This window comes from Homarus americanus, unplaced genomic scaffold, assembly GCF_018991925.1.
Source record: "Homarus americanus isolate GMGI-L3 unplaced genomic scaffold, GMGI_Hamer_2.0 scaffold26351, whole genome shotgun sequence".
NCBI lineage: Eukaryota > Metazoa > Arthropoda > Malacostraca > Decapoda > Nephropidae > Homarus > Homarus americanus.
The window spans coordinates 1660578-1687899 of record NW_024724368.1 but is presented as its reverse complement, the minus strand read 5'-3'; the positions used below and the strand labels follow the sequence as shown (position 1 = coordinate 1687899).

General features: G+C 38.8%; 2 protein-coding genes across 3 annotated transcripts in view; both read right to left on the bottom strand.

Moving 5' to 3' along the window:
• Window positions 1-5829, bottom strand: part of LOC121864128 — a 31677-nt gene extending 25848 nt beyond the window's left edge. Inside the window, exon 1 of one of the 2 annotated variants that reach the window (XM_042363050.1) lies at window positions 5510-5829. In XM_042363050.1, the coding sequence (XP_042218984.1) occupies window positions 5510-5609 (100 nt within the window). In that variant the 5' untranslated portion in view covers window positions 5610-5829. The remainder of the gene's footprint in view (window positions 1-5509) is intronic. The other variant, XM_042363051.1, reaches the window with a different exon arrangement.
• A 2543-nt stretch (window positions 5830-8372) lies between these two features.
• LOC121864125 (guanine exchange factor for Rac 30-like) lies at window positions 8373-20756 on the bottom strand. The gene is made up of 4 exons (XM_042363048.1): window positions 19344-20756; window positions 17576-17689; window positions 13880-14023; window positions 8373-11184 (listed from the first exon to the last, which is right to left on the bottom strand). The coding sequence occupies exons 1-4, from the start codon at window positions 20022-20024 to the stop codon at window positions 11113-11115; spliced, it is 1011 nt and encodes a 336-aa protein (XP_042218982.1). The 5' UTR covers window positions 20025-20756; the 3' UTR covers window positions 8373-11112.
• Window positions 20757-27322: the final 6566 nt, after the last annotated feature.

The window sequence follows — 27322 nt, the reverse complement described above, 5'->3', positions numbered from 1 at the left end:
TTCAGGAAAAAAATTAAAATATAATTTTTACAACTAATGTATGCACCGGTAAAAGTAGGTACAGTATCTACTGATAGGTAACAATATTCTATTAAATCCACGTACTGTGGTGTATTTTTTGTTCGAAACATGCCAAATGGTTTTTTTTTAAGTTGAAAGCCTTTTCATCATAGAGTTTCCTAAATGCTGAAATACTACTTCCTGAAAGCTTTTGAAAAATTGAGAGCATTTTAAAGGAGTTTCTAATAGCTGTTTACCATCCGCTCAGTTTCTTAAAAAGCCATCTTAGAATATGGCATAGAGCCAAGAATTTCCTTCCACAGTTATTTCTCAACTTATGTCAAGTCATAAATGAAAAATACTTTAGTATTTACTGAATATTCTTGAAAAAATAAAGATTCGACAGTCAGCAATAACAAATTAAAAAATCTCAAGACCTGGAGATGTGTGGATAATAAACGAATAAATGTCACAAAGGTCCCCTGGTAAAAATAACAACAGTACTCTGTATACAGAAAAAAAAAAGTGCAGCCGTATTTCTTCTGGTTTTCATACATTATTCAAACAAGATTAGAAGCTGAACAGATCATTTTGTTGTTGATATTGCTCACATACGACCATGCAATAATAAGCCTACTTCAAGTCTTCACTCTGGGCATACTATGTTGAATCCATCATATCATGATGTCTACTTTTTGTTCTATACTAAGCACCTTCCACTTTCTCTTCTTCTCGGCATTTGTTGAAGAACTTGTTGAAGCTATGCTCAAGTTTTTGTTGGTCATTGTGAAAGGAATGACCAAATTTCTTAAGTTATAAATCCACAAGGAAGGCTGGAAGCATCTTGTACCAACTAGATCAAAATCTGGTAGCCAACTTACAAGCTTCCACATTTGGGACATTGGTGTCCCTTTCCAAACAGGGCTCTTCATGAATAAAACATAACTGGACTTTATGCATAACAGATATCCACACACCCTATTATTGATAGCAGAATGGCTATTCTGGTCAGAGCATAGTATTTTGATACCTGTATACCATTTTAGCTAAAAGATTTTTTTTTTTATACAAAAGAATCATCTTACTTTCCAAGTACAGTACTCCTCACTTTACAATAATTTGAATCCACATTCCAGGGAACCATGCATTTTATTCTTTAACACTACTGGCAGGAATTTTTTCTCTTACACTATCATATACTGTACAGTGGTCCCTCGGTCAACGAGATTTCGGTTAACGAGTTACCTTCCATAAGATTCTTAACTTCGGTTAACGAGCAATCCCTCGATTAACGAGTTTCTTACGAGCAGACCTCAACATGTTTTCGCTTGCATTTGGTGGTCCACCAGCTGTAGTATTAGTCCGCCAATACAGTAATCGGTTCTAGGGCTTATATTCCTTACCAATTTAGTAAATATCAAGAAGTTTATACTATTCAATAATTTTAAAAGTTTAATACTAAATTTTTTTAGTAATTTTAACAATGATTGAAGATAATTGAAGGTAAGGAAACTAGTTTTATGTGCGCCATCCAGCCTGGCAACACACCAAACAGATGCCAGTCTCTGTCTTTTCAGTGGAGTTAACATCTTGCTTGAGACTTCAACTAAACGCTTTTTTCTGTGTTTCCAAGCAAATTATTGGTCATTTTGAAATTTATTTTACATATTGACAATATATAATGCAGTGCAGTGTTGATTTAAAGAAAATAATCTTGAATTACACCAAGAGAACTAAAATATTATGGGTGAAATGGCACCATGGGGTGACTTCTCTTCCACCCCAATGCCTTCTCTTCTCCCTTCTCCTCCACCCCCATTCTAATTCCCATCATCATCCAGGAGCCTTCTACATACACACCTTAAAGTAAGTGTACTTTTCTACCTTTTTTTGTTGAATTTAGGCAATTTTCGGTGAGCTGGAACCAATTACCCAGAAACCCATTGAAACAATGGTTTCGGTTAACAAATTTTTCGGTTAACGAGCAACCTTCTAGAACGGATTGTGCTCGTTAACCGAGGGACCACTGTATAGTATTCTGTACTTCTGGCCTCAATTAAGAACAGGTACAGTAATGATGGGATGTGATTGACTTGTGGGAGAAAATTGAAAAAAGGGGGTAGGCCTGAGGATAGTGTACAGTACTGCACAGTACTTCTTCAGAGAAAAACCTTTTTGTGGTATTTCTAGCTTTGAAATAACTATGTTGACATTACTTTATGCAAAAATTCTTTCCTATTGAATCCACCTCTTGATACATACCAAACTGCACTTCTGACCCCTCAATCACACTTCTCTCCTCTAGACAAAACCCTTTTAAAGTGTCTGTAGCTGTTGTCATAATCAACTAACAATTTTGACAAATTTCAATTTATACACTAGTGCTCACCTCATGTTTTCGGTTTCTCATTAAAGCTGAATATCTTCCAACTATAACATTGTAGTTATGTGTAATCCTACTGACTGGGTATCAATAGTGTATTTCAGCTAATTAGGCTTACTATAAAGAAGCACACATGGGAAAGGTGTAAGAGCATTGTACACAAGTGAGGCAGTGATGAGCTTGACTGATATTGTTCCCACCTTAATGAACACCCTCTTTAACTCCTATAATGAGTACAAATAACATGGGCTGCAGGCACCTACTTTTACTGAGAAACACTGAAACTCATGAATCTGATGACAAATCATACCCTTCATAATACTGTACAATATTCTATTAAAATTGGAAAGCATTATCTCATTGTTCTGGTTACTAAACATAGGTAAGACATAGTTAATGAATGCTCAAATGTAATTCCATCCGAAATTTTACCTAAACCAACAAGCATTTAACCCTATCAGCACTTGGCAAAAGTCACATCGAATGGTTTTTAGTATCTAGATTTAAAGCGACTTCATGTGATATGCTGGTGGACGGTGGAAGTTCAAGAGACACATTCTCTGACATCACTGTGGCTTGCATCAGCTGATTCCCACCGACGCTATCGGACTTCTCAGTTTATATGCCATGACATTATTACTGAACTATGAATAGAAGGAGAATACAATGATATATAAAGAAAGGAATTTAGGAGACATGAGCCTGTGCTTATGCACCAGTTTGTTGATGCCTGGACAGTTCATCAGCTGATCACCATTACCCCCATTACCACACATTTCACCTAATCTGTGTAATGAAAATAGGTTGGGATGATTCATAAGTGAATACAGTACAGAAAATGAAAGTGTTAAGTAATTACATTTGGATAATTACCATTAGCTGTTTTTCATTGAAAATGGGTCAACTGTATAAATATATTTCTATCTACAGTCATAAATTACCTGTAGTGGGCAGAGCATAAAGGATGAGGGAAATTGTGGGGGTAAAACACAAAAACTAATCATATGACACTAAAATGATGTCTCTACATGTTTTGTACATGAAGAAATTAATTATTAAAAAAAAAATAACAAATCCGGTGTATCGCCGCATGCTCTGACCGAGCGTACTCTCGTGTCCACTAAAAATGTAAATTAACATCAAGACACTTCAACAAAGTTGCTTTCATTGATACCAGATATCAAAATAAATACTTTCTCTTTATTATGGTGGGGAAGAGGGGGGGGGGGGCTGACTAGGAAGTTAGGTAGTTTTGGGGTAAATTTTTATTTTTGGACATGAGTCCCTAGGGGTTGACCAATATGTTTTTCCGGTGTATTTTGGTGTGTTTTAATCGAATCTGACCTTCATTTTGGGTGGAAATTGCTAGTTTTTGCCCCCCTCCCCCCAACAATAATGGAGGAGTGCCAGGGAAATCGGGGTTTTTGGATGGGGGAGAAAACGAAAACGAGTCATCTGACCTAACAAAACCTAACCTAACTCCTAGCCGGGGGCTCTGCTCCCGGACCCCCAGCTGGCCTAACCTGACCCTTAGCCAGGGAAAACCCCCGGTAGGCCTAGCTTAAACTAACCGAAATGTTTCGGAAGTTAAATACTTTGGGGCGCGCCATGTCTGAAAGTACAATACCTTAATTAGAATCGGAAGGAACAGGGATACGTAAGAATTGGATAGAATAAACGTCTTTCTTGTAAAACTCGGAAATAATCTTAAAATAATCGTAGGAACACAAAAGACAACCAACCTCTACCACGGCCATTCTGAAACTGGTCAATGAACTTTAAATCATACCCAGGCTGCTTCCTTTGAGAAAAATCAAATGTGATTATTCGAAAAAAAATTTGCATAATGATATCGATATCTCATTGGTCACGACAGGATGATGTCAGTCAACATAGAGCCTGTGTGATGCACAGATAACATCTCCTCACAGACGAAGACTGAAAACTACTTAAAATCTAAATGTTTCAGTAGTTTATAACTTTCGGGGGCACTATGTCCGAAAGTAAAATAACACCACTTCTGGTATTACGTACTATATTATCATTTCAGTTATCCGGTGAATTTAGGATTTTAAGTTACCACGTCCAGAGAGATCCAGTGCATTCATTCGTAGGTTACTACGCTGCATTAGGTTAGGTTACATTTGAGAAGCAGTGCTGTGACCAATTGGAAAATTATAGTTTCAGCCAATATACCCTATTAGTTTATAAATTAGTTCATCCTGTGTATTTTGGTGTGATTTAATCGAATGTGACCTTTATTTCCGTGGGGGAAGTATCTGTTTTAGAGTTATCCCTTCCCCAATGTATGGAAAAACTTTTAAAATTCATTTGAAATTATTATTCTTTGTCCCCTGGTTGAAATGGGGTTAGAAATCCTCCAAATAAGGAGATCTAAAGGTTGGGATGGTTAGAACAGTCAGCCGTGTATTCCCCCCCCCAAGGCTACAAAACCTAACCTAATTTAAACTAACCAAACCAAACCTAACCTTACCCCCAAATCAGTACAATACCCTAATTAGAAGTCAAGGGGCCAGGGACAGGCTGAGGGTCAGACGAAAGAACACACGCATAAGTAACATACGGCCATACTGTTGTAAAAGTATGGAAAAACTTTAAAATTCATTTCGAAAGTTATTATTCTTTGCCTCTGGTTGAAATGGAGTTAGAAATGTTCCAAATTGGGAGATCAAAAGGTTGGGGATTGTTAAAACAGTCGGCCGTGTATTGGCTGAAACTGCAATAATACCAAACGATTTTTACCGGTTAGGTTGAAATTATGTTTTACCGATTTTTTTTTGTGTGTGTGTGTGTGTTTTGAATGCCTGCAATTCAATAAAGTCCTTCTGGTGCTAACCGTCTCCTCCACCTTTACCAAAATAATTCCTAATATTCCCATGTTGTCTGAAAGTAAAAATTTACTTAGCGTTTATCTTCTATGGAGAAATTTCCTCAAGTTAAGTGAATGGTGAGGATTAACCACTCGAGTATTACCGTAATATTTTGACAATCGGTAAGTGCAAACCATGACCTCGAAGGTGGGTTACCGAGTAACTAAAAAGATGTCTTCTTCCTTCACTAATTATTAGTAGACAAACCTTACTAGTTAAGCTCTTAATTTCTTACCTTCGAACTTCTGACGAGCTTCGTCCAATACCTTCTGCAAATCTTCTTTGGCAGAAATAAGAATCTCTTGCAGTGTGTCTGCGTTTATTTCTTCACTCATGTTTCTTACGTTAGTACAGACACACACAGCCGTGACAATGAGACATCACGATAAGTACTGAAGATATGGCAGGAACTGCTGCTGGAGCAAAGTTCAAAGTAACTTTGAAGCTCAAGGTCGACCTCGACAATCACAATGTTTATCACGAGGAATGTTACAAGGAGCCTAAACTACCCCTAGAGTGTCTTTCGGATCCCGACACTGCCGCCATCTATTGGACAAGCCAGAAACCATAGGGCATGGTCTTCTGAGTGTTGGAATATATATATATATATATATATATATATATATATATATATATATATATATATATATATATATATATATATATATATATATATATATATATGTAATATAAATCACAATACGTGGATAAGATAAATCTTGATAAAATCACACGGGAAAATGGAAACAACGGAGTACCATAGCTTTCGTCTTTATTCAAGACATCTTCAGAGGCAACTGGATTACATGGACAGAGAGAGGCTTAAATATACAGGGTGACCTTAAAAACAGGAGGTCAGGTCATAATGATGACATCCACTAATCCACACACCAACACACACGTAGAGGAGCTTAAGAGAAGGGTGGTGACGTGACTAACCAGGTCAGGTCAGAAAAAAGGACCCACAGAATAACTATCCTACATCTAGATCAAAGGTTTTCAAAGCATTTTTAACCTTGGGCCACTGACAAATAAATTTATGTAACATATTATCAGTTTTGAACTGACCATCACTAAGGTTTATTGATTTTAATTCCTTAATCAAACTAGCTTCAACCAGAAGTCTTTCTGTGACACAAGATGATTTGAATACTTCTAAGCTTTTTTCCCAAGCAATGGGGTGATTATTATTCCTAACATGAACGAACAAGGCACTGCTTTCAGATGCAGTTTTGATATTATACTTATGTTGTTTGATTCTGAGCTGCAGAGTTTTTCCTGTCTGACCTACATAATTACAATTACATTTGCTACATGGAATACAATAAACACTTCCATTTACATTCAAACTAGGGCTATTCCTTATTAACATATTGGTAATGGTTGAGTCATACTTGAAAACAACATTAATATTTAGAAGCTTGAGGGACCGAACTAACGGGACAAATTCATTACGATAGGGCAGAGTCAAAATATTCTTAAGTGTAGGAACTTGTCTAGTTTGAGAGGAATGAAAGGATTTTTTAGCCCTTTTAAAACAACGATCAACAAACACAGAAGGGTACCCGAGTTTCTGTGCAATAGAACGAATGTGTTTCAATTCATCGTCAATAAATTCAGAGTCACAAATACGCAGACATCTTAAAAACATAGCAGAAAAAACTGACATTTTGGTAGACTCAAAGTGATTCGATAAAAAGTGAATGAAACTATCAACCTGTGTGGGCTTTCTATATACCTTAAATTTATAGTTTTGGCCATTTCTCATGATAAGCATATCAAGAAATGGAAGGGATTCATTTATTTCTCTTTCAATTTTGAACGTGATACTAGGGACAATATCATTAAGCTTGTCTAAAAATTCCAAAGGGTCACTGTTTCTAGGCCAAAGACAAAGAACATCATCTACATATCTATACCATGGAGGAATAAAGTCCACTATATTGGGTAGTAATCTAGACTCAAAAAACTCCATATAAATACAGGCTAGAGGAGCAGAAAGACAATTACCCATGCTTATCCCAAATATTTGCTTGTAGAACTTCCCATTTGCCCTAAACACATGTCAGGGTACCCTTCTGTGTTTGTTGATCGTTGTTTTAAAAGGGCTAAAAAATCCTTTCAACTAGGTCACCCCTTGCCCGTCTGTAGTATAAGCTAGGCAAGATCAGGCGCTCCAATCTCTCAGGGTAGCTGAGGTGCCGAAGTGCAGGCACCAGTCTGGTGGCCCTCCTTTGAACATTTTCAACCAACTGACAGTTCCTAGCATATCTCGGGGACCAGACGGGGTGACACTGACAGTACTCCAAATGGGGAAGCACTTCACTCTTGAAGATCGTTACGAGGGACGAACTAGATATCTGAACGACCTTCTTATAAGACCCAATAATTTATTTGCCTGGTTTACCTTCTTCTCGCAATGGCCGGAGAACTTCAGCTCATTGTCAACATACACACCTAGGTCCTTCTCACATTGTCTCAAATGGTGCAGTTTCTTCATCCCGTTGGGACATATGATACGCCTCCTTACCGTTGGTCCGCCCCAGGTGCATCCTCTTACACTTCGTGACATCGAATCTCAGCAGCCATTTCTTTGACCATTCTTGGAGCCCACAGAGGTCCTTCTGCAGCTCTTCACAGTCCGCTTGGTTCTTGATATGTGTTTTTAAGTGAATGGTCAAATTGCAGTTTAAGACCCACTGAGTAACCCCCATCTTATAATTTACTCGGGGGTAGTTTTATCTCCTCATTCCAAATACTGTATGCAAAACAAATTTGTCGAAAATTAATAGGAAAAGTTACAGCCATTTTAATTTTGCATTTCGCCTCTTCCGTTTCTTCGATTGGTTTCCGCCACTTTTATTGCACATTTGAAAAGAGGAGATAAAACTAAACGAAAACATCTGTATAAAACTCGATGGGTGCCACAACGAAGTTCGTAACAAAATAACAAATAAGAGACCCGCCGCCCAAATGGCAAAGTAAACCAAGTGGTGAAATGATCAATCAAACTGTAATTTAACCGACACTGCTTATGAACCAACCACTGACCTATGAGTCTACCTTTTCCTGTCTTTGGGAAGAAATGAAACTTTAGCTCTATTATTTCCTTTATTTTTCCCACAAACAAAACAATGGTGGCTGACGTTTGGAGCTATGTTTATACCGCCAGACCACCTAGCCAACGTTGAAGCTTTTCATGTGTAAACAGGCAGCCCAACCGTAGATAGAGACCGCTCTGAGACAGTCTAGAGCCGTAAAAAGTGATAGCTCTGGGACAGCCCAGAGCCATAGATAGAGACGACTCCGAGACAGCCGAACCCACCAGCACCATTTCTAGGACAAGCATTCAACTAATAGGGATTGACTTTCGTAAGACTATCAGTTTCTTATAATATTCCTTGGGTTTTCAATGCAATATTATCTAAATCCAGAGTCTCAGTTATTCGTTTCGGATTCTTAAAATATTGTAACAAGGATTTTTAATTTATATTTTACCACTTACCAGCTCACTAGACGTTCGGATCTTCCCGTTTATACAAGAGGCGTACCAAGAGTCCAGAGGCAACCTGATTAAGAGAGTTACACTGATAACAGCCTTCTCACTTCTTTCCCAAGTTGGAGGATTGAACGCGGAATGCAATGGTGTGAGGCCAGCACACTTCCGTGATTACCACCAATTAACAACCCACTTATTTTATTTTATATTATATTAACAGGAATTCATCAACTGTACAATGAAACACAATATTATTAAAAACAACAGACCGTGAAGTACATAATAGATCCCCATTGTAAATCTTTTTTAATAATCAATTCCTTGGCGAAAATTTATATATGAATACAGTATGAATTTCTACCCTGTGATAAAAAATAGTGTAAGATTAGTGACCACTTATAGGCTATGTAAGAACTTTAACCCAGTTCACTTTGGTCAAGCACGTGTTGACAAATACTACTTACAAGAGCAAACACTACTAGTTATTATGTGATTTGACTATGGACGTGACAATTTTGACTTAAAGAGATAACGAACTAGATTGGCCATCAAAGCATGTAGATTGCAGATAAACAACGATGATAGTCCGGTAACAAAGTACAAAAAAAAAGAGCCTAGAATTCTATTATTTACGATAACCGGCCATCCTACATGTTTTTAATCATCTAATGTTAATACAGGGGTAAAGAAGTGTGCCAGGGAAAACTTGACACCATTCTAACATATGACTCAAATGGGTCGAATCTGTGTCACAGCGGTAAGAGGCAAGTTGTTATAGATTACAAATAACGAAAGCTGAGATAGCTATGAAAAAAGGTATGTGGGGTATATTAGCTTCTCGTAGAATTTCTATAACAAATTTTTAATTTTGTTATTTGCAACGTGAGCTGAAGATAAATATTTATATGCTTCGTTAATGTTTTGATAAATCTGTCATGCAATTATTTTACGTACAGCTCTATTCCATTTTCTGATACATTCTTATTAGCTCTTGTGCACCTGTTACAACACCCTAGTACCAACATAGGTATGAAGAGTAAACATAACTTATAACTTAATTGTTATTAAACTCAACTTAAAAACAAATAAAAGCAAATTACAGTTATATGGGACACACACACACACACACACACATTATTGCCCCCAAAACAGGTATAAAACACACATAATAGCTAGACATACACAGAATAAGATATGCAGTTCGTAAATACTGTACAGTACTCTCTCAACACAACATAATGCTTATTTCAAAATCATATCGTAGTTTTACGCATTGATTCAAAAGTCGAAAGGCTGTGAGAGCCTTATAAAAGTGACACTTTCAATGCACAAACATTAACTTCAGTAGTCAGATAATTTCTCGTTGGCACCATACAAAGACTTTTCAAAGGCCGGTGTCAGACACGGCAGAGGAATAATTCCTTTGACGTATAGGTATGGATTTTCAGAGATTCTCACGTAAATTTTTCCCTCCCTTATCTAGGGACTGAAAATTTTTATCTAAGTTTCTTTTAAGTTTCACTGTAATTGCGAGTTCCTTTTGGCCTCTGCTATGCAGTTGTAGCTGAGGTCTATAGCTACAAATAACAGATTGGTTCCCCTGAGCGTTTTACCTCCCCGCGGACTGCGCCTACCAAATGTGAACACATTTAGTTTGAATTTTCTATGAACCAATCAGCTATTAGTATAGAATAGGGGCGTAACTTATGGGCCAGGTTAGCGTTTTAACACTATAGTCGGCTACAGACCTCCCACACAACGGATGAATATCTAACTTAAAAATTTCAGAGAATTGGGACAGTGGGTGATAGTGAGGACTTTCCTGCTTGGAAAACCTAATTGTGGAATTACGTCAAGTATTCTTGGAAAATCTCATTGTTTTCGAAGACTTATCCTCAACGACTGCTGTAGATCGTGGAAGAGACGTGGTGTCGTGGAAGAGACGTGGTGTCGTGGAAGAGACGTGGTACCGTGGTAAAGAGACGTGTAGAAGGGATGTGGAAGAGACGGGTGTCATGGTGAAGGACTGCACATTCAAACGCAATTTTCATGTTCGCCATATCATAGTTGCCACAAGAACCTCCTCGTCTCCTTAACTCTCCTTCATCCACTTCTAACATCACCTTCTTCATCATCTCTTGTTTCTGGTTGTTCTTCCATTCTTAATTTTGTCTTCAATTTCCCCGTCCTCGGATACACGTCTATATCGCATTATTATCATAGTTCTCCGCTCCCCATCTGATTACCTTCTTTAGATCCTTCTCCATACCCCTAACTTCTACTAATTCTCTCCTCACCGCAGTTTCGAGGTTCCCCATACACCTAGGGTAAGTCCTCGACTACTCCTCCTCGGACTCCTCAGAGTTTAGGAGGACGACCTTATCTCTGGATTGCAGGTCTGTGATGATACTCTGTTGAGTAAAAAACACATATATTAACAATATCACTTCATGGAATTGAAAATAAGACATGAATAGGCATTCCAGATAATTAATTTGGGAAATTTGTAAATAGGCAAATTCAGATCTTTATCAAAGGCAATCAACTTTGAGTAACCTTTATTTTGGAAGCAGCAATAATTTACTTTACTGTATCCTCTTCGCCACTGACCGACTTTTTAGCCGCTTGGGCAGTCGGACGTCTCTGTTACGCACTGTTGGTAAGTACCGGGGCTTGTATTGCCTCAAGAAATATATGAAATGGGGAATTGGGGGTAATTTTTGCCTTTGGAGTTTGAACTGACGCCAGCTATATCTTGTGGACTGAGACCAGTTATATTACATGGACTGACGCCAGCCGTGGCCCTCCTTGGACGTTTTCAATCAACTGACAGACCAGTGTTGCTAAACTTCCCCAAATCCAGAGGCAAAAATTCCCCCAAAATACCCATTTCCTATATTTCTCTTAATATTTCAGTGAAAATAGGTAATTCATGAAACGATAAAGCATACAATATATAGTACGGTAATAGGAAATATAAAATACAGTATGGTCAAAAAAATTTAAGATTGAAAGACACTTATAATTACATTAGTAATTGATTTGTAAACAGTCTGAAAAATACATTTAAGGGTGAAATTTAAAGAAATATTAAGATGTTAGTAAACAGAAGAAATTTAAAATATTTAACTATTTTTTATTCTTTAGGCCAGGATACATTTCATTATTACATCAACACAAAACCCCCATTGCATTAGTCAGAATCACTTGCATTATGCATATTAGTTTTTTTAATAACTTATCAATTACAGAAAAAATGAAACAAGGATTATTTCTTAAATAACGTTTTGAATAGAACATTCCACCTTGTATCTTGGTTGACAATCTCTTCCTTTGTTTTGTTTTTAGATCATCTCATTCATTATCATTTTCAACACTTATCGGCTTACTAGCCGTTCGGGAGGTTGGTTTATCCACTGTTATCTGGAGTGACCTTTCCAAACATAACAGGTCCCCTCCTGTACTAACAAGAGGAAACCGAGGAAATTGTGATGTTTGGTAAGGTCACACTGGATAACACCCTTATCATGTGGACTGAGGCCAGATATACGACATGGACCGAGGCTAGCTCTATCATGTGGACTGAGGCCAGCTATCATGTGGACTGAATCCAGCTATACTACTTGGACTGACGCCAGCTATACTATGTGGACAAAAGCCAGATATACTACTTGGACTGTCGTCAGCTATATCATGTGAACTGAAGCCAGCTATACCATGTAGACTGACGCCAGCTATACCATGTGGACTAAGGCCAGCTATACTACTTGGACTGACGCCAGCTATACCATGTGGACTAAGGCCAGCTATACTACTTGGACTGACGCCAGCTATACCATGTGGACTAAGGCCAGCTATACTACTTGGACTGACACCAGCTATACTACATGGACTGATGCCAGCTATACTACATGGACTGAGGTCAGCTATACCATGTGGACTGACGCCAGGTATACCATGTGGACTAAAGCCAGCTATACCATGTGGAATGAGGCCAGCTATACCATGTGGACTGAGGCCAGCTATACCATTTGGACTGACGCCAGCTATACTACATGGACTGAAGTCAGCTATACCATGTGGACTGACGCCAGGTATACCATGTGGACTGAGGCCAGCTATACTACATGGACTGAGGCCAGATATACTACTTGGACTGTCGTCAGCTATACCATGTAGACTGACGCCAGCTATACCATGTGGACTGATGCCAGCTATACCATATGGAATGAGGCCAGCTATACATGGATTGAAGACAGCAATATCATGTGAACTGATGCCAGCTATACCATGTGAACTGACGCCAGCTATACCACATGGAATGAGGCCGGCTATATCATGTGGACTGATGCCAGCTATATCATGTGGACTAAGGTCAGCTCAGCTTTACCATGTGAACTGAGGCCGGCTATACCATGTGAACTGAGGTCAGCTATACCATGTGGACTGAGGCCAGACTATACCATGTGGACTAAGGCCGGCTATACCATGTGCACTGAGGCCGGCTATACCATGTGGACTGAGGCCAGCTATCCCATGTGGAATGAGGTCAGCTATACCACGTGGACTGAGGTCAGCTATACCATGTGGACTGAGGACGGCTAGACAACATTACAGCTTCTTCGGGGAAAAAATCAGTACCTTCCAACCACAGTGAAATCTTAGACCCTAGTTGACCTGCATGTGCACTATCAGACCCTAGTTAACCTGTATGTGCACTATCAGACCCTAGTTAACCTGTATGTGCACTATCAGACCCTAGTTAACCTGTATGTGCACTATCAGACCCTAGTTAACTTGTACTTTAACCATAATGATTCTTCCTCTTTTTGTAATGAAAGCTTGTGTTCAATGACCCACTTAACTCTCCAAAATAACATAAGTAATTGACACATTTTCTGTTCATTGCGTATTTGGGTGCCTTGACTGCTATTTTCTCTCGGTAAACCGTTAATTTTATTATTATTATTACACACACACACACACTTGACAAAAACTTTGAGTCACAAAATAGAGAGCATCCTCATACCTCCACCGTAACGTTGAGAAGACACGACCACCGTATATGTATGATGACACCATTGTAACTGTGTATTGATAACGTACCTGCATGTTGATCCTGCGCCTGCGTACTGTGATGCGGTTGTAGACCAGCCAGGTGATAGCTATGATCACCACCGCACTTACCACGGCCCCCAACGACAACATCACTAACAGCGGCACGGCGTCGTTCTGCGCCATCACCTGTTCCTGTGGACAACCGTCGTGATATTAGCCTGTTTAAATTCCTTGAGATGATAATTCAACATGATCTATCCTCACTGATATTTGTAAAAAAAAAAAACTAAATGTAGTAAATGCAATCTAGTTCTCGACTCTAAGTTAAACTATGTAGTATTGCACTTTATAGAACTATTAATAAGTTACACATTTTGCATTAAGTATAATTTAAACACTGGAACCATGGGGATTGTCCAAGAAAGAGATGAGGAACGGGATGCATATACTACCGTAGAAGTCGCAGCCTAGGATATATTTTATTAACTTAATTGTTTTTGTTTTTTTCAATCTGCATGTACTGTATTTTTCAAATAGCAGATCTGAAAATGTTTCAGAAAGTTATAATCCAACCGCAGTGTCAGCTTTCTGGGTTACAGTTTTCTTTATAAAAGGAAAAGGTAGGGGCGGATCCAGGAATATAAAAAAGGAGGGTCCAAAAAGATGTGGTCGGGGAAACAAGGCGTGCAGAGCTAGCCCACTCAGCTGTAGGGTTTGAGGGGGGGGCCGCTGTAAGCCCCATCCAGATTTTATTTTAATCTGACCAATATCAAGGGCATTTTGAGGCCATTTTGAGGTCATATGCACTTGATATTAGAAGACATTCTGAAGTAAATAATAATTAATTTTTACTAAGCAAAAAACGCCTGAGTACAATACTGCATTACAGGAAAAGCATTGGAATTTTCTGATGAAAAGGAATAGACCGGACTCCCAGGGCCCCCCCCACGGATCCGTTCCTGAAAAGGGGTTGATAAATAAAACAGTAATACAGAATTATCTAAAACAATTAGTACATATTAAGGAATAGTAAGTATTTTACTACTGCATACATGTATTAGTGTTAGCTGAATACATTTGTAAATAGATTTTTGTTATAAATAAATTTTTGCAAGAGCACATTTCAGTGTGGAATAGCAGCCTTTATATTGATGAAGCAATATGAAATACAAGATTATAAATGTGTTTATGGGATTTTCCTCAGTCTTTGAATTGCTCATTCCATTTAACTTAAAATGCTGAGAGTAGAATGTTTATTAGAATAGAAATAAATTCCTTAGCAACATTAATGTGGGTATAGGTACAATGTTGATGTTTTGATCAAGAACAGAAGCTGTCAAAGAAGGTATATTATATGCTGCGGCCATCTTCAAATCCAAGATAGACGTCACAGTTATATTTTACTGAGGCATTTCCAAGACTAACTACACATTATCCCGAAAGTTATATGTTATCTGAATTCCAGACAGGAATGTGATATATAAATACACCTTGATAGAAAAGTGCAAATTTTTCATTTGCTCTCCATGACCTCATTTGACCCATCTAAGCCTTTAATCCCGAAAGCCAAAAGAGCAACGTCTCTGAAAATATTCAGAAAACATATACGAAGCATTAGCTGTTGCATATTCCATTCTGAATGTTTAGCAAAACTACGAGCAGAATATAGCAGTTTGCATCCTATGTTAAAGTGTAGTCGGAATCAAGAAAAAAATCAGTCTCGACTTTCGCTCGCCTTCATCTATTCACTCTAACTGCTATAGGATCCTCATCAACCTCTTGTCACCAGTTCATACCAGGGGCGAATGCAGGGGGTCTTGGACCCTCATTTTCATCAGAAAATTCCGCTGGGTGGGCTCGCTGTGGTCGCCAGGTTTCCCCATTCACAACTTCTTGGACCCCCCTTTTGATATTCCTGGATCCGCCCCTGCATTCACTCTCTGGTGCTGCCTGGATGTCCATCCCCTTTACTTTTAGTACTTTCTTCCACCTCATTTTTAGTCTCCCCCCCCCACCAATTATATATTTTTAGCACATTTTTATGGGGTGATTTATTTTTATTCGAAAACCCTAAATAATTCTCTTATACTAAAAACCATGTAAATTAAAAACCTAATATTTTGCGTAAATGTAGCCTAATGTAATAGGAAGACGTGACTGCGGAGAAGAGACAGGTTGACTTCCTCTCTGATTAATCTGTCTATGTACAGTAGACTTTGCTTTTTTGGTTACTCCGTTGGTATGTCACGGGTTGGTTGGTTTTCCGGACGATAATAATCAGGCACAATAGTGAAAAACTGCTCTGGCCAAAAACTACTATTTGTTAGTTTTGTATCATTTTATTCATGGCACGGTATGGGGGCGGTGTACATAGAAAGTACCACTAGTTGTGATTGTTTCTTGTGGTTAAGTTCCTTTCATTATTTTTTAGTCGGGTAACACAACAATGTGAGAATGAAATTACACAACAAATCTTCGGGTGGATTTTAAAGACAGCATAGGTGTAGCACGATGAAAGTGGCTAGAAACTCCTTGGCACAATTCCAGTAAATTTTTTTTTACCATACTTATAATGATGTATATACGTAAGCCAATCAGATGGTCGCTGCTTTGCAGCTGCAAGGTGATCTCTGGATAACAATGCAACTTGTAATGTTATAATACATTACTGCACTTTAACAACTGAGGTTTTCAATCTAAACTAGTAACCTACATTAATACATACACTAACGACCAGTGCCAGATTTAGACCTGTGGAGGCCCATGGGCAGCCTCTTTGTGGAGGCCCCCCCTCATTATAACTACCCAAGAGGGTGGGGTGGCGAGTGAAGCGAGCCTAAACATCTGAGAGTTCCGGGGGGCGCTAAAAGCCCCCCGGGAAAATTTTGAAATTTGAACACTTCATTGGAGAATTTTGAAGCCATATGCAGTTATATTGAGGAAATTAGAACATTGAGAAATTAATTAACTGTATATTTATTGATAGTGTACAAATTCCCAACACACACACACACACAAAAGTGAGACATGACTGGAGTCATTCATGTGGTTTCAAGTCGACCAGCCCTGATATAGCTACTACAGCATATGTCAAAAATTTTCAAGAGACTTCACAGAAAAGAATATATTATAAATTATTACAGAGAGATGATTCTCTGCATTATTAATCAGATAAACCTCTACTCAAATGATGGTTCTGTCCAAGAATGCATGCATAGGCTTCTTTAAGTTTTGCATCCAATAGTAAAACAAATAAACAATTAAATGAATTTGATCGACAGACACATGACAACCGATGTGCAGATACTACACGACCCAACCCCCTCCGACCGACTGTCAACAAACACAGCGCCCTGATGGCATTCGTAATGGAAGTGATAATGAAAAAAATATTTTATTTCTTTTGTAATCTCAATTTCGTTATTCCATGTAGTTCATTTTCAATCAATATTTGTTTGTGGAATTCGAAATATATTATTAGCAACACAAACAATAGCATTCATTAAAAATATACTGTTCATAGGAAAACCAAGTATTCGTGAATTTCAAGGAGTAGCTAGCATAATTTCTATCATGCTTCTTGCTGAACATAGTTTTACTTGATGGAATAGATAAACATGAATTTTAAAGAATGAAAATAAAAATAATCCAAATGAATAAACAAACAAATAAAATATTGTAATATGTGGAGGCCCTGCTAACGACCAATATTAAAAAAATAAAAAGAAATACAACGCAACTTACCAGCCAGCCGGAGTGGACTTGTGTAGTGGTCGGCTTACTGGACGTGTCATTCTTCCCGTAGATAGCATCGAGAATGGCTTCTTTAGTGTCATTCTTTATCGGGGCTTCAGTATTCTGTGGGAAAGTGTTATTCTCATCATTGCTTATGGTAAAATTTAAACGATTGATGTTAATGTTTTATGAGCAGTTTTGTTTCAGGGAACTCCTATTTAGTCCAGGGAAATTAGGCAATTGTTATGCCAAATGTTGAACTAATTCATAATGAAATGATACTTAATAGAATTATTGGGAATACGTTCCAAAACAACATACCAAACATCCTGATCAATCCAAGGTGAACTTTCGCCGCCATCTTGAAAATAATGGCAGCCGTTCACGGTTTTTCATGTTTTACTCATTAACCACCTGGCTCCACACATACAGTACATGTGTCGAATGTCTTAACCGTTCTGCGATGAATTCGTCAAAACCCCAGGATGATAATTCATTCTCTCACTATACACATGTGTATGCGTGTTTGTTAATGCATTGCACAGTATTTGAAATTCACTTTTGCATCGTTCCTTGTACTGAAGAAGTAATATATGTACAGCATCTCAAAAAAATATATCTACCAGGATGGCTCCGGTGACTTCCGAAATGCTACACTACATACAACTTGCGATATCCAGGGAGGGTTGATAATTCAACTTGGTATGCATGGCTCTGTGACATACTGATTATACTACATTCGGTAATTGAACATTATATCAACTACACTGAAATAAATACACATTGCATTACTTACAGTATGTTGAACTATATACCAAAGTAAATGCATGTTCCAATATCTATCATCCTTGGTCTCATATGTTTCACGCAGTGTGAACAGATACTATACTTTTTTAGATACAGTACAGTATACACGCATAAGTTTTGTTTGAATATATACAGTAAATATATTTTCATTTATATTAACTTTTATGTGCATAACTATACCGTGTAATCATGTGACAGCGCTCATTGACACGATCTGTCATCTTAGATGTGAAGTTTCTATAGCCTTCCGCTCTATGAATAAACCTAATCTTTGCATACGTTCATTTAACAGTTTAAATATAACGAAGGCAGTGTCTTCCAAAGATTATGAATACTAATTTTGTCTTCTAATTGGTGCTAGTAAGCGCATCATAAGTTGCCATGTAATTTTCATGCTATTTTTTAAAGTAATTTTGGTACTTTAACTTGGGTGTAAGCCAAAAAAAAATCATTTGCTAGGAATTCATCACAGAGTGTTATGCTTCACTTAAACTATTGTTACGACCCTCCTTTCACAGCTTACCCGGCTTCAACCACTGGGTATTAGCGGCTAGGGTCGTATGTACAGAAGCAGTAGATATCTTGTAGCGTAATTTATGTGGCCAATAGTCTAAATCGCAAGATCTTCTCTAGTCGATCGCATCGCAAAGTTAAACTTAATGATCCAGCCTTCTTAAGCTGCCATACAAAACCCCTCTTAAAACTAGGCAAGTATTTGCTTTTATAAGTTTACAAATACACGTTAAACCTTGTATTAATGAATTTGGTTTGAAAAAGTCGACTCGATATTGAGGAGTCTTGTCAAAAGTAAAGAGAGAGAGCATCATATTTGGCAACCTTGCCTAGCGAGCCTACACACATGTCACCAACAATGCAGTGATTTTCAGTCACCCTATCTTCGGATCAATTACTCACCGGAACATAGGTAAGTACCCATAATGAATAGTGGTATGGTTAAAATTTACTATACCGATAGTGGTGGATTCGGCGTCTCTTGGCTTCCATTTCCCTTGCCAACAATGACCGAGCTCCCGGAGGCCTGGCCAGCGTCTCCGATCCCTTCCGTTCCTACTTTACCACCACCAGCAGGTTTCTCAGCTGCACCAGAAGACGGTATGATCGTGAAGTTTAGGACAATAGTGGGGGCTGGAGGAGGAGGAGTAGCAGCAATAGTTGGAGTTTTTGTTGTCGCGGTAGTAGCTGTAGTGGTAGTAGTTGTAGTAGTGGTTGGTTTCTCCGTCATAATCGGTCTCTTTGTCGTGTTTTCTTGGTTCTCCGCAGGTCCCATACTGGTTTTCGTCGTAGAGTTTTCGATGTTGCTTTCAATGGTGTGAGAGGCAGGTCCTGACAGCTTATTATTCACATTCCCCTCTTGATCTGTGTTTTTGGAATTATTGCCCAGCTCCCCAGTCAGGTGCTGCAGGATTTCGCCGCGCCCAGTGGCATCAGAGCGATATTGTAGAGCTAATGGAAGAATGACAGCAAGGCTAACACCGCAGATGATCACTAAGCTTGTGATGATCGCTGTGAGATGGCAGTCCCGCTGATCGTGTGGCTTATTGGCATGCCGCGTAGTAACAAAAGCAGACTGTGAACTGCTGTCTTCATCTTGAGGTACGCTGGAGTACGTTATAGAAGCTTCTCGGAGCATGGCTACTGTTTATAAGTTACTTTTTTTTCCAAAGGAATTCAAAATTAATATCGAATTTTCTAGACTAGACAGTTATGCGATACTTACAAGTCGTGCTCACTGGAAAATCCAGCCAGGATTTATCCGAGATATGCGCTTCCGCTGATATCACCAAGGCAATACTTCCTCGAGATTCCTTTTTCACACAAATTTTCTATAAAAATATTTATTTGAGTTTGATTTAAGAAGGCTTCATAAAAATTTGTGATTCTTATGAATTCACATTCACTTTTAATGTGTGGATAGCATTATGTGGCTTCGGGGCTCAACAAGTCATGACGGATGAAAATTTGAGACATGTGACCCTATGAGACAAAAGCGACTCGCGACCACCGTGAGTATCAACTCTAGTCTCCACACAAACACACATTCAGTCTGATCCGTGACCATAGGTTCACCACACAGATTATAAGTAACAAAGTCAAGACGGATTCCCCAGTTCTCTTGCTTTTAGCAAGAAGATACAAATCTCTAATGTCTTTTTAGCTGACGTATCACCACATTTCATTTAAAAACTGTAACTCGTGGCCTTTTTCATTGTTTGTGTTATCAGTCTCTTACTTTCATTTGACCAATCAATACCTCAACCATTGCAAGCACTTGACAGGTGATCTGAGGGACAGTAGGTGGGTATCGTTCACACCCAGGCTTACTGTGGACTGACGAGCGTCGAGCGCGGCTGTGACTAGGCACCTCCACACTTGTCTATCCCAGCTTGTGAGCAGCATTGCCGGATCCTCAGACTCGTACATTATTTATTTTTCATTTAAACTACGACTCGAAAAACGCATTTAATTTTCTACGGGGAATAGCCCACCCAGGCACAGGTCATCGACCCACAACGGGGCCTGGGGAGCGAGAAAATAAGAGAAAAAAAAAAAAAGAGAAAGACTATATCAATCTACACCACGAAGATGCCGGAAAAGTGAGACAAATTGTAATAGTATGAAATCACAGAAGGCAGAGCATTCCACAGTTTGGCTGTGTGAGGAAAGGATGCACAGTCTTGTTCAAGATTCTTCGAACACTGCTGGAGACAGCTGGCAACCCAAGGCCGTTTGTTTACTATAGTACATGGTATAATATAAAACGAAACAACAAAGCCCTACTGCTAAATTAAGCAACGGGGAACTAAGTAACCAATCACTTTTACATTTATTCATAATTTTTACTACGTACTCTAGTAAACAAACGGTCTTGAGTTGCCAGCTGTCTCCACACCGCCTTGCCGGCGGTACACAGGATGTCAACTCCACCGAGAATTTCCCGTTAAAGTACAGTACCTGTAAAAGAGAGAGAGAGTAAAGCAACATAACGGCGAAGAGAAAAGGAAGAGAGATTATCAAATAAAGGAAGAGAGTTATTAAGACGAAATGACTTTGATTCCACCCTATCTAACAGTTGGACAAAAGAGCCACCCCAGATATGAAAGCATTACTCCAAGTTAGCTGCTCAGGAGTGAAGTAGCTACGGCATCTGTACAGCATTCCCAGCTTTCGGGAGGCAGCTTCAAATCAGTCTGGCATTATCTTTCTATCGTAGTTAAACAAAACAACCCAAGGTAGACGCAATCTTCCAGCTCATGGTGGGAAAAGAATACTACACTGCACAGTGAAGGGCCGGATTCAGGAGTGGGCAAAATGGGCAGCTGCCCAGGGGCCTCTACAATCTGGGGACCTCCACATGTGCGATAGTAGCTATATCAAGGCTGGTCGACCTGAAACCACATGAATGACTCCAGTCATGTCTCACTTTTGTGTGTGTGTGTGTGTGTGTGTGTGTTTTGGGAATTTGTACACCATCAATAAATATACAGTTAATTAAAAAATTCTCAAAGTTCTAATTTCCTCAGTATAACTGCATATGGCTTCAAAATTCTCCAAAGAAGCGTTCAAATTTATAAATTTTCCCGGGGGGCTTACAGCGCCCCCCGGAACACCCAGATGTTTAGGCTCGCTTCACTCGCCACCCCACCACCCTCTTGGGTAGTTATAACGAGGGAGGGGGGGGGGGCTCCACAAAGAGGCTGCCCATGGGCCTCCACATGTCTAAATCCGGCACTGGTACAGTGTACATGTTACTTGAGACTCCCAGCACTGATGAGACAAGATTTTATATAACCATACAGTATATTAATTAGAAAAGTTACAAAACTATATATATATATATATATATATATATATATATATATATATATATATATATATATATATATATATATATATACAAAAAAGTTGGTGCGGGGGGGGGGATAAAATAATTCGCAACCATTTAGCAACTTCGTATATCCTCACTTAATGAAGCAGACGTTAATTAAGCCACAACCACACTATTATAACATGTCGGGGTACCATAGCCTACCTTCTACTCTGTCACGTTTCCGGTCCCATGCTACAGCTATGATTGAGCATAACTCTTTGATAAGCTGCTGATACCATTTTACTGTTGCCCTCTGGTGACTCTGGTCACATGTAGTGATACTAAATGTCTGACTATAGAGAGCATTGGCGCTTACAGTATAGGTTATCTACTTTCATACTATAAATAAACAATAAGCAATAGATACTGTATCTAGAAAAACGACTGTGAATCACAAAACTGGAAGAATTAATAGCGTAAATTAAAGTATATTCTGAGGTGTGTTCCATCTCTAATTCCTTCACTTAAGAAAATTTGAACATAATTGTTTTTAACGCGGTTTGAAAGATTTTTTGTAGTCTGTAACTTAAACCCTAGTAAATGTCTTTGCAAAGTATATACCGCATGTCTATACACATATCCACAATTCTAACAAATAGAATAGTTTGAAAATCAGATGGCTTGTATCGATTTAGGCTACAAAGTAAATTTGAATTGCATGTTGCATTTTTGTCGCGTTAAATACGGTACAGGTACAGTATTTTGAGTTCAGAGTTTCAAACGATGATGAATCTCATCCTTTAACAGGGGAGTGTAGGTGCTGTGCGAAGCTCCTCATTGATCAGCTGTGAAGCACAAGTGTTTCAACAGGTGTTAGTCGTCACAGGTGGTCTATACTGAATTGGCTGACTCACTAGCCACAGATCATCTACTCGTAGAATTACAACTATAAAAAAAAAAAGTCCTGTAGCTATTAGGGTGTTTGTGAGCAAAAAAAGGTACCCTAAATTTATTTTTGGATTATGAAAATAAACATTTTGAAAGGTAGGAAAAATGTAGGTGGACACGCAATATCCTGTCAAATCTCTAGATATAATCACACCAACATTGTCATACCGTGAAAAGTGTGTACCTGGGGGGTCCATTCAGTTCACTCTCACAGCTCTAACATCTTTGCATTTCATCCAATAGCCTCAAAATTGGTCTGAATGTTACCAATAAGTAGGAAAACAAGTGACTAGCGTTTTTTTAAGATCCCAATTTTGGTTAGGAAGTTAATAAATGCCCAATCTCAATTACAGTAACGAAAAGTCACAAAATATGAAGTAGGAGTCTTCCACCTTGTAGAATTGTTAGGCCGAGGCATAAATTGGTATTATAATTTTTGTGCAGTAGGTGATTTGATTGTTTTCTATTCCAAGCAGCAGTTATTTTGGCAAGTTTGTTGAGATTTTCTTGTATATATTGATGTATTACCTATGTAAGAATTTTCTTGGATGCATTTATCATTTTTTCGGTAAATTTGCATTGTCACACCGTTCTGTTATAAAGTCAAAAATATATTTTTCTAGTGTCTTTGTGTGTTTAGACCGAATATGACCTTCATTTCTGGCGGAAATTAGCCGGGTTTTTTTATCAAATTTTTTTCGTTGGACGTTTTTCGAAAAAAAATCATGGCAAAATACACCAAAAAACAAAAACCTGATCTAACTGACTCGCCATATGATGGAATCCCCTATTTCTTACCTTATTGGCCTGGTTCTTGTTCGTCGTTGGATTCTGAGATTCTTACACAATGCCACATATGTCGGTCTTTGCGATACTTACATTCAGTCTTGCTCTTAGTACACTTTACTGAGGTTGGAAGAACACCATGCCATCGAAAAAATGTTATAGTTTCTTCGTTTTTTCTCCAAAAACTCGCAATCAGCTCCATATAATTTAAGTGACACCCATCGCAGACTTCCATGGTCGGAACTGAACTTGAATTTGGAAACATGAGAGACCCAAAATAAAACTTGAATTTGATTGGGCCAAATATACTGCAAATTAAACCCCAAATCATTTTAATTGGTTGCAAAAACAAAAATGCTTTTGATTGGCTGCGTGACAACAGAAAAAGTATAAGGATAACCTTAACACAAACCTGAAAAGTGCCAAATTGACCCCCCCTCACCTGGGAGATGATCACTCCACACTGTAATGCTTGGAGGACCACCACATAAGAAGGTTTCAATACTTTCGAATTAGCCTGACTGCATTCCAAGGCAGACAAGTGCCAGCGCCGGAAAGACGCTGCTGCCGCCCCCCCACCCCAACATGTGCAACATATGTGGATGGCTCTGCTGATCCCGTATCAGCCTCTTGAGTTCCCTCAGAGGTCACCAACGAAGGTGACATCCTTAATAACTCATATCATTGTATCATAGCTGGATGATCGTCATACTCGATTCTGAGTGACAGCAAATTAGTAGTAATAGGTGGGGGGTGAGGTGAGTGGTGGGTGTGTGCGTATGTGTGGTGGAAACAGAAATAAAATACATATTTAAACTTATCTATCCCTGTTAGAGCATAGGGTTCAATGAGATAGGTTCCTGGCCAGTTGGACACTCACATGTATCACCCAAAAAAACAAATCCCACAATACTGTACGGTCCTATTAACACTACAAAACAATTAAACAACACTCACCACATCATAATGAACAAGTCTGGTCATCATCACCTGTCCCCTTCGAGGCTAAGGAGACTCTTAAGGTGGAGTGGAGACATCAATCTGACTCCCACACAGCCTCTGGGGAGTCTAGAGAGGCTAGAGATGGAGTGGGGATTGGAGGTGTAACCTTTGTCCTGGCCTTAAAGATGGTGGGCAAATTGCTTGCCGGACATTTTCAAAGTTACACTGCTCACTTCAGTATCACAAAAACATGACAATAATGATGGGGACTCAATAATTTTATGAAAAACATAAGAAAATTTGATACCGGAGTCTGTAAAAGCAGTTCTAATTAATTACCTGGAAAAGTTTCCAGAGAGTTTAAGCTACACATCTCACACCAACAGACACAAGAGCAGTATTTATTGATGCAAATACCACTGTATATGTACAATATATTGTAAATAAATAAAATAATGTATACTACTACTGTACTGTCATCTTGAGCGTACAATAAGTGTACACTGTCCACTCTACTGAATGTAATACATAACTGTAATCACTTTTTTATGTCTTAACACTTGCGATGGAGGTGTGATAGGGATTACCGGTAGTGGGTCTAATGTTATTGTGCTGACCTGATGCAATGTCAGATCACCCATTGTATATGACCTTTTCTCTCATTTGCAATGTTAGATCACCCATGACCTACAAAGATGCCATAAATAAAGACGAAAGCGATGGCATTTTTGAGGCATGAGGCTGCTAGCAAATATATTTATGGCTAGCAAAAACGTGTATAAACTTTTATTCACAACATCTGCTCTACTTGTGTTAGAGAAATGAATTTGGTACCATAATGACCCCGAATAAATTCTCTACAAGACTGCTCCAATAAAAGATCCTTAAACGAAATACAATGATGGAGACTCGATTCTTTTACGAAAAAACCTAAGAAATATTGATACCGTAGTCTATAAAATCAGTTCTGATTACTAAGTTAGAAACACCATTTTCTTTGCCCAAATAATCTTGAATAGTTTATTTAAAAGTTTGGTTAAATAAAAACAGTATACAGGTTATTTAAAAAAAACCAGTAGAGATACAGGTCGTCAAATGAAGGTCCAGTAAACCATTCGCGAGGGGTAGCTTCCAAGAAATGGCACGTATTGGCAAAACCACGAATAGCGACTTATATACTACCTTAGTGCACTAATATACACCTACCGTATACTGTGAATGAGAATCTTAAGTCACCAATACTAGTAAGTCCTTGTTTAACGTTGCCCCCGGTCAGTGCCGGATTAACCATGAGGCACTTGAGGCACTGGCCTCAGGCCCCCCGACTCTAAGGGGACCCAAATCCAAACATTCTCGAAGTTAAAGCATGTAAAACATGAACTTCGTTCACCGATGACCTAGCAACGTCTCAATTTTCTGTCTCTTATGAACAATAAATGCATTATTTTGCAGAAGCTTAATATTGATGAAATCATTGATAAATTTGTGTATATTTTGTTCTTGTTATTTATATACACCTTGAGGGTACGGGGCCCCAAGTTGATCTATGCCTCAGGCCCCTATTAAGCTTAATGCGGCCCTGCCCCCCGATAACGTTGTTTTGTTATAACGTCGCTACTTTTTAGATACATCCCAATAATTCGGTTTATGTCCCAACGACTCAATATAATGTCATTTTTAGCGCTGTCAGGACTACTTTTAACAGCGCATCACCCTCTCTTGTCTTGGTGCGCTACCTCTCACTCGCAGAATGTCACAGCATCCCCAAGCGGCGTCAGTCTTCGTTAGGCTTCCACAGCGTTCGTGTGTGTTTAAGTGTTTTTGCACTTAATACTGTACTCTAACAATTAGAAATGGCTTCCAAGCGCCCATCAAGTATTACTGATGCTAGTGTTGTGAAGAAGCAACACAATACCATTAGCCTTGCTACGAAAATGGAGGTTTTAAACCTGGAGGATCCACCCGCCAGGTCTCAGTGACTCGCCACCCTCCTCCTCCTCTCCACTACCCACCACACTCGCTCCACCACCTCCGTCCATCAGTGAGTACAATACAAAATTTGTATTTAGTTTATTTCTATTTCTATACTAAATGTATTTTCTATAAAAATACCATTGAATTCCTGTACATGTAATGTATTTCATGGGGCAAAGGGAGGCTCAGGAACGTAACTCCTGTATTTTATCTATTTCTTATGGGGAAAATTGATTCCGTTAACGTTGCGGTTTTCAGGAACGGAACCACGATGTTAAGCGATGACTTACATTCGTATGTGGAAGTCTGGAGCTTGATGAAGTGGTGCACTGTACATAGGGAGACATCTGGTTACTGAAGCTTAGGGGGATCATCAGGATCACTGTTGGAAGAGGGTGATGCAGTGGTGGTTGGTGGAGAGGGTGGTAGAGAGGAGGGTAGTGGAGAGGTGGGTGGTGGAGAGGAGGGTA

What these genes read in the sequence shown, in the direction of transcription:
- LOC121864125 (XM_042363048.1), bottom strand. Translation starts at nt 20,024, where the DNA reads ATGCTCCGAGAAGCTTCTATAACGTACTCCAGCGTACCTCAAGATGAA. An exon ending in CGCCGAATCCACCACTATCG is followed by an intron (nt 17,690 to 19,343) that starts GTATAGTAAATT and finishes ACTTTCCCACAG; the next exon opens with AATACTGAAGCCCCGATAAA. An exon ending in GGCGCAGGATCAACATGCAG is followed by an intron (nt 11,185 to 13,879) that starts GTACGTTATCAA and finishes TTTACTCAACAG; the next exon opens with AGTATCATCACAGACCTGCA.